This window comes from Anopheles marshallii, chromosome 3 (genome assembly GCF_943734725.1).
Source record: "Anopheles marshallii chromosome 3, idAnoMarsDA_429_01, whole genome shotgun sequence".
Lineage (NCBI taxonomy): Eukaryota > Metazoa > Arthropoda > Insecta > Diptera > Culicidae > Anopheles > Anopheles marshallii.
The window spans coordinates 53,692,849-53,701,618 of record NC_071327.1 but is presented as its reverse complement, the minus strand read 5'-3'; the positions used below and the strand labels follow the sequence as shown (position 1 = coordinate 53,701,618).

The 8,770-nt window shown below is 47.7% G+C and overlaps 1 protein-coding gene across 1 annotated transcript in view; it reads right to left on the bottom strand.

The window, feature by feature from the left end:
* Positions 1–870: 870 nt before the first annotated feature.
* LOC128716242 (fringe glycosyltransferase) overlaps positions 871–8,770 on the bottom strand; it is a 119,236-nt gene continuing 111,336 nt past the window's right edge. The window contains exons 6-7 of the mRNA XM_053811162.1: positions 1,200–1,380; positions 871–1,121 (exon numbers count right to left, since the gene is read on the bottom strand). Of these exons, the coding sequence (XP_053667137.1) occupies positions 871–1,121; positions 1,200–1,380 (432 nt within the window). The remainder of the gene's footprint in view (positions 1,122–1,199; positions 1,381–8,770) is intronic.

The window sequence follows — 8,770 nt, the reverse complement described above, 5'->3', positions numbered from 1 at the left end:
CTAAATGCTACAAGAGGAAGTAAACACGAGTTTGATTTCAAATCACCACCGGAAGACTCTTTCGATATGCAAGCGGGTTCGTTCTACAAGCAAGTTCGTACTAAATGCCGTTGTGCATTGCAGTATCGGGCAAACTTGGACCATTTCTTACCCACACGCTGAAGACTAGACTGATAATCGATCGGTAGGTTATAGCTTTCGAACGAATTATTCAGCACATGGCTGTGCGAAACGGTTGCGTTTAACTCGGGTTTAATTGTTTATCCAGCGCTGGTTGGTTGTTTCGCGTGTTTCGCATCAAAAAAAGCCATTACATCGTAACAATAGTGTATACATAGTGTTTCCTTGGCTCTACTTACGCATATCGCACCCGGTGTTATACGTAGTCGCTTTACTAGCATCTGTATTCTGTACAACATAAATATTGTTTCCTTCTGCGGCTTCTGTACACAACCGCCAGCAACATTCGTGCCGTCGTTCTTCTGTGTTGCTCTCTCCTGTATCCCTGTCTGTTTCCTAGTTCCGGTTTCTTTACACCTTTAGTACCGGTAGTAGTTGGTAGTAACTTACATGCTACTGTATGCCTTATACCACATCTACACGATTACTCCTTATTATTGCTTTTTTCCATGTTTCTCCATTCGTTTCTTTACAGTTTTCTCGATCACAGTTTTTTCTTCTTCTACCACTTCGTCACATTCCTGCTCCCGTCTATCACGACCGGGTCGGGTCGGGCATCGTGTACGCACCGTTAATCTTAATCCTTTGATTTGGCTCTAACTGCTTGCCGGCTGTCTGTCCGGACGCTATGACTGTGCTATGGCTGGGGCGCGCTTGGATCCGTGAAGATCTCGCCGCTCCGGTTCCGGATCATCGCCGTCGTATCGACTTCGGACAGATGCTGAAGAACGGATAGAGATAGCAGTGCAGCGAGTATATCCGTTTCGGGTCCGTCTTCAGATCGAACCCACCGTCCACCTTGACCACGTTCCACTCGTTGCGCATGCGGGCGTAGCTAAACGACACCTGATCGTGAAACGTTTCCGGCCGGATAAACTCCATCGGTTCGAGATGGGAGTGGAACGCGTCGATCACGGTGAGTGGAACTTTTAGGATGTGTTCTGGAAGAAAAGGGATAGCGAACGGAATGGAGATTAGCATTCGTTAATAGACGGCATTGCCGGCTGCAGAACACTTACCGACTAGGAAGCCCATCGTAACGTCGTCCGGAAATCGAATCTTGTCACCGATCGCAACGAACTTCCCGCTGGCGGCGATCGGCATCATCTTGAGCGCTAGTGCGCGGCTTACGCAGAACCCGGCCCCACCGGTTGCGAACCAGAACGTCACCTTCTTGTTCACTTCCGTCGATGTTTTGGTCTGTCGGGGAAGAAGGAGATAAAAGAAGAAAGACATGTGGTTAAACATATATGTGCCGTCTGTTGGGAATTGTTTCGAGCCAAGCGAGACATCATGCAAACATCTCGCACGATGGTTACATTTGATGAGAGTTGATTGGGCAAATCAATTGAGGCTGATTGGAAACACTTAGCTCTGCGCGGCACGCCACACCATATGGATGTTAGGTGGCTGACGTGCGTGTTTTATGAATCATGGAATGGTGGCGGCTGCCCTGCAACCTCGCAAATTTGGCACAATATGTAGGGTACGCCACGATCGGCAACTCCATCCAAAACATCAATCTCATTACATTCACTAGCTCTAGACGAGTTTTGGTATCATTTCAACAAAATCTTACTGCTACGGACACTACATCTCAGGTACCTTTTATTAAAGGCCCATCTTCACTTGTCGTGATCTTCTCAGGAAGTTTTGAGTATTGGTTACCGGATGATCAACTCTGGTTCCCTTATACGAAAACATCAAAAGACTCTTTACGCTCCTGGTTTTTAAGGGTCCTTTGAAGGAAGTTACTTTGACTTTATTCACCTGTAGCTGGAAAGTACGAGGAATTGGTCCGGATGGGATTTTCGACCGATCCTGTCGTCGGGCGCCACTCCCAATACACCTTCGGATCACCCTAACTACATATACATCTAACTCCCACAAAGATATATAGTCATTAGGACATATTAGGACATGAGACTTAGGATATCAGAACACATTCGTTAATTACAATGCATTCAGCAATACTAATAGATATTTGGGCAACAAAACCAAATATTAAAATGATATTTAAATTCCCAAGTTCTCCTTAGGAAGATTCCTAAATTCTCATGAAGTTTCTAAACTATTCTCTTTTGTTTCTTCCGTGGGTCGTTACGATCTGAAGGAATTCTAACCCAGGGAGTGTTAGACGTCCTGAATAAAGAAATAGTAGCATAAGAAGCCCGTTCAAAGGGCTACATTGCAACAATACCGATTAAGATCTTCTTATGCCATCCATCAAAATTCCCAAAAATTCGGATAAATTTATCATCAACTACCGATAGACAAGGATCTGCACCGTGATCCATATTAGGATGCGACTGACTTAAAATGGCGATGTTTTTCGTTTCCATCTTGGATAAAACAATCACCAAACGCACCAAATCTTGAAAAGTGAGCCCTGATTTTTTTTTTCGGGAGGAGGACGAAGTTTGCTGACGCGCATGTCCCGATGCTATTGCGCAATTTCTTGTGGCGCTGATTTCTGGAGCCCTTCTGAAGCCCGAGACGAACGATAACGAAACAACGTTGCTCCGTACGATTCGATTCGATTGATCGATCGTTGGGACGATCTTTATTCATGATATCCAGTGGTTTGCTGATTCCCACATACAGTGTCGCGCTCGGCAAACTTTCGTGCGACGTATCAAAATGTGTGTGCGATGAATTATAATTCTGCTTCGCATAACGACACACGCTGAAGGAAGTAGTTCCGTTTGCTGGGAGTCGGTGGCTATAAGGCAGCAAGTGGGTAGAAGATGAGATTGGAAATATCTCGACATATTCTCGGTACGGTACTCGACCGTGCCCGGATCTTCTCACCAGCATCACCTTGCCAAACGGTCGGGCGCTCTTCAGCTTCCCGAAAGTCATCCGGACACTTGGTGTATATATACCGCGCATCATCTCGCATCTTGTGCGCCCGTTTTCACCGCCGGTTTTGTGCGAGGCGTGTGTTGAATTATTTATTTTGTTCGTTTATGTTTTTGTTTTACTAAACTAAAGAAAACCGGGGTAGATCGATGGCTGAGCTGTCATGGTGGCGGTGCCGCCTGCTGACCGATCACCGCAGCCGTGTCCGTCACATACCGGTCCGATGGTGGCGTGCCGTGGTTTCGCTCGTCTACAAATCGCACCAACCACCGGCCGTACGGTTTATTTATCATTCACTTCATCATTTCGCTTCATGATGAGGCTGCTGCTGATGCAGCATGTTGCAGTGCACGAAGCGGCGGTGAGAATGTACCGCGCGATCCGGATGACTTTGTTTGTTTGTCCACCAGACGGCTGGGGCTCTTCTCGTGTTGGAAGCTCATCATCGTCATCTTCACATCGCTTCCAGCGCTGCACAGTCCGGTGGCGGATCGTGGATGGTGGGGACAGTTTTCGAGTTAAATAAAAACAAAGCAAAGTCGAACACATTCGTCGTGTGTCATGTGGGAGAATGAGGTCTTGGTGTACCAGCAGGGTAAATATTGGGCCGGGTGAAATTGGCCGGCTGAATACGCTGGCCGGTAAGTGCACTTGAGGGCGCGCGCTTCAGCTTCTGTCAGCGCTGGAGGACGCCCCCATTTTTCCTTTGCTTCAGATCTATGCAGGAATTCCTTTCCCCCCGTACGACCCAAACGAAGGTGTAGGCTCATTGCAACAAATGATCCCCGTTCGCTTGTGGTGCATTAAATACGGTCAATGATTTACGAGCACACCTTTGCCGGATTGACATAATTCAGGTCGGAAGGTACGTACTCTTCAGGATGGCATTGTTTTCATACTGCTATCTCCAAACCCAAATGGCAGGATCATCCGTTCGGCCCAAGTGCATGTACGGGTATGATGTTCAATTGACCACACCACCGGACACTGTCAGTCATCGTTTCCGATCGCACATCCAGACAACGGCGAGACGGCGTTGACGCTTTGCGACCCGTCAATCAACCAGCCGTTGCCGGAGGGTGGTCATTTTTCATATTTTCGGCATGTAAATGGTTTGGAATGTGTATGTGAAGTGGTTGGGGTTTTTTCTTAATTGAATTAAACAATCCATTGAGATTGAAAAAAAAAAACGGGTTCGCGTTCGATGGCATCCGGCAGACTGCCAGCATGCCATGCCATGGCGACAACGGTTGGAAACGTCTGGTGCTTTATTATACCAGCAGAATCTTCCGTAATGGCGGCTTGATTGATTTGTCCAATCAATCGATGGATTACAGCTGCAATTAACTTGCCAGTACGAATGTAGCAGCGTGTACCGGGCTTACAACTGTGTGACGGTGACAGATACTTCTGTAGCAATTAATCATCGATCGTGCCTGAACAATAAACCGCAGATCGTTTCTACAAGAATAAGGGGATGAAGAGTAAACAAAAAAAAGTGGAGAGAACTCCAAAAAAGTTTGCATGCAAAGCACATTTTGCTACCGAACCTGCTAAAACTTATCAGTCCATGTAGATCAGTTGTCGGGCCACTGTGCCACAGTGGATACCGAAATAATGTGCACATCGACAAGAAACATTGCACTATGGGACAACCAGCGGATCAAAACCAGCGATCATGAATGTAGTTTTTTGTATAACTATTTTGACTAAAGATCACCTCGAATTCCATTCCATAGGGTCAGAGGGTTCGTATGGCAATAGAACAGCCTGTTAACCTACTGTTATTGGTGTTGGCCTAACTGATCGTTTTTAATAAGTGGAAACTTACTTCGATGCAGCAACGTATCTCAATTCAAAATAATTGATTTTTGGGACGTTACTAAAAGATGTAGCATATAAGAGCATATCACTCTTAACGATTTTCTGGTGTCGATAGTCCTCTTCACTTCACTTATCCAGCGCTACAACGCCATCGTCTAAATCATCTCAATTTGGGCCTACCACGCCTCCTCTGTCCATGTGGACGATCTAAAAGGAATTTATTGGCTGGGTCGTCCGGTGTCATTCTCATGACGTGACCAGCTCACCGGAGCCTGGTGAGTCTAATCCGCTGTACGACAGTGAGTTTGTCGTAAGGCTCGTAAAGCTCGTCATTATAGCGGCTCCACCATTGTCCTTCCACACATACGAGGCCAAAAATCCTTCTGAGTATCTACCTCTCGAACGTGGCTAAGAGTGTTTCATCAGTTTTGGAGTATTGTTTAAGAGTATTCTTGATATTTGCTTGTCAATGTTTCACCTACATCTAGAGTAACACAATTAAAAAAGAGTTGTGTAAAGTTACGTTAAATGAAAGATCAAACTGTGGTTGCATCGGATCTTGTGGAATTGTTGAACCTGTTTGTTAAGCATTTTAAATATAAGATGCAAATAACCGAGTTGACTCGGTTATAACCAAATTAAACTCGATGTTTGAAGTAAATTATAAAATGTACTTTTGTCCACCTTCCGTCCAACTGTGCATTGGAGACTTGGGGAAACGCATGGTTCCATCGGGCCACAATTACGCCAACGTGCGGCTAGCATGCTCGTTGTATGCCCGTTGGCACCAAACAAGTTTCGAGAGCTTTTGGCCACCTTATCCTGGCCGGAATATACATATGTAACACCCTGCTCCCAAAATCCACCTTCCCTTGCGGAAAGAGTTACTCCGGGGTGTAACGATTTCCGGCCGGCAATGGTTTGGTCGGACCCAACAAAACGTTGCGGAGTCATTATTCATATCCTCTTGCTGTCGCTGATCCGTTTCCCGTTCCGTTTGTGTTGTGCGTTTTCTGCGGCCGGCGAGTTGGTGGTTGGCGCGACACATTTAACTTTCCTCAAATCGCAAACGATCAACTGTCACGGAAATTGGTGCCGCCGGCCCCCTTAAAGCGGGGCAGATCATCATAACAACCCACACGTTTTTGCGACCGGTCGCGCCAATGTCCTGTGACGCGCAATCTCGAAAGATGCGATCGTGCTTCGACACGGGTTTTTTGTTGGTCGCATTCGGCTGCTTGGCGTTTGCCAGGATCACAGTGCAACCAGGACCGGGAGTGGCATGACTAATGGATCAAAATTAGCAAGGCTTCGGGTGTCCGCGTGTCAATGACCGGACGGTTGATGCAAAACTGTCGCTGTAACTGTCCTGTGGTAGCAGTTGTACCAGTCGAGCACGAAGTTGCCACCGGTTATACACACAAAAACGTCAATTAAACTCCATTTCCCGATGTTGCATGCTGATGCAAACGTGTATGTGTGTGGGTAGCAGTGGACGAAATTTGTTGCTGATTTGCCTCACTCCCGGCTCCCCAGATTTGGTACGAGGCTTCATTTCGTTGTCAATGAATGTGACAGTTCCCTTCCTGGACTGGTTCCCGGTCCGGTCGATGTAATCTCGCCGAGAGGAGAGAGCAATTTTTCGTCGCAATTTAGGGCCACTTTCGGGTCCTGCCTGTTTTGCGTCCATTTGGGTTATCGGTGCGGATTGATCTTGCCTCTCCGGAGCCAAAATCAGCTTCCGGTAGCAACGCAAACAAATGATCCGCTTCTTCCCTTTTTTCCCATCAATTACAATCAATGCGCTTTGATGCTGGGTTGAAGTTAAAATTCAGATCGAACGTTGGGCGTCTGGCAGCTTAATCGGGAGCGGATTTGTGATGCGATCTAGTCTGGACATTCGGCGTACATGGCGCGTTCGTATCGGAAATAATGAGCACGGGAACAAAAACGTGGATGATCGCACCGGATGATGACGTGGCTGGTGACCCCAGCCACCGGCACCCCCATGCTCGGATGCTGTCAATCGGTCTCGTTTGTATGTTCGCGAGCTTGGGAGCGCGCGCGCGCGCCAATTTGTGCTACTTCCGCGAGAGATAGAAAATGGAAAGAATAGCGCTCAGTGGTCTGGCATTCGCGGAAGGTTTTCTAGCCTGTGCGCATGGTCGCTTTCAAAGACAGACCCGTAATTGGTGCTAGTAACTGACGCACAAACAAACGGGGATGATTGACGGAATGAGAAGTTGCTGCTCTTGGAGGGTTGTTTTTTTTTTCATGTTTGTTGTATGCTCTCTTTATTCTTCTGGAGCATTGGGCGCGCGAGCGCGATTATGATGGATGTCGGAAACGTCAAAATCAATTGCCCACTTCTGCTTCGTTCGTTCCTGCGGCACGAGTGTGGGGTTTTGGATTATTCCCGGCGCAGTCCCCAGCTCCACACACAATTCTGCCATCGACGCGATCGAACTAGCCGTCCACTAGAAGCAGTGCGGCAGTACCGCGGCGAGAGAGACGCGTGTGGATCAGCGGATCAAAAGGCCGTCCGTTAGATGAAAAGGCGAAGAAATTTGCTCACCCGGGCCTGGCGAAAGGCCCGGCACAGCAAGAAAATGGCCTTTCGGAGGGAAAAATGTTTAATTTCAACAGCAGTGCTGCTTTGCGCAACAGGTTTTTCTGGGACACAATTCCGTGGGGTCGCTCGAACGGGTGCTCGGCCGTAGCAACGGTTTTTGCCTGTACGAGTAATTGTGGCATAATTTACTACAACCACACCGCGGGCCAATTGCTCGCAGGGGAAAGGCGCGGTACCGATGCGGTAATAACATGCAATTTGTGGGTGAGATTTGTGAGCAGTTCTGGCAGTTCTTGGCGAAAGGAGTGCACGGAGCAGGAGGTCGTCGAAATCATGGGTTCGCAGAGTTGAAGTTGAATAACTCCCTTTTGGTTCAAGAATCAAATCCAAATGTCGACAGCCAAACGTTGCATCTCAGTTAGAAAGGAGTCGTAGTGTCGTGGACGAAGTAGTGCACCAAAAGAAGTGATCAGTCAATTAAAATCTACCAACGATTGACTTAGCCGAAAGAGGCCCACTGCCCAAAGTGCAGACGTGTGAGTCGCCTTCCGTCGTCTAGTCGTTTCACGCGATAACACCTTTACGATCAATCCGTCAACTTCAATCGAACTCGAACGACGAAAATCGGATTAGGGAATCGTCCCGAAAGAAAGAGCTCCGCATGCTACCGACGAAACATCATAAATCCGCCCATTGCCCTTGCGTCCGATAACCCAATTGCGTCTCGCCCCGTTTAAGAGGGTTGATTCCGTTAATTAGGTACGGCGTTCTATGCGCGGCGATGGTTCTCCGCGGCATCTAGACCTTGCTGCGAAGGTGCTAATTTCCATTTCCACCAGGTCCGATCGGAACCCGATCGATGACCGCTCGCGACGGCAGACACCGGCAAAAGCAACAGGAAGAAAGCGTACCGTTTTGAAACATACCGGGTACAATGGTGTGAAACGATGGGTCGCTTTACTTCATCTTCGCAATCCCGCTGGTCAGCGTCCAGCGTCCTGAGTTTTCGGAGGGATGAAAACTAAAAAGGGGCGCCGCCATTAGGCACGGTGTGGCCCGGAGAGGCACGAGCAAAAACCGGGAGATTGAGCTCATAAAAATCTAATTCGACATCGAATCGTTGACCGCGCGGATCATTAAAATTCTCCTAGGCTGAAGCGGGCGCACACATTTTGATTACGGGATCTTTATTGGAGCTCGAAGATTTTGGTGTCTGGAAGGTTCTCCAACGGCCAGCCCAGCCGTTAAACATAGATACCCTTGAGGATGGTAATGAATTGTTATCAATTTCCAATGAACGATGAGCTAAAAATAACTGATGTCTTAAGGAAC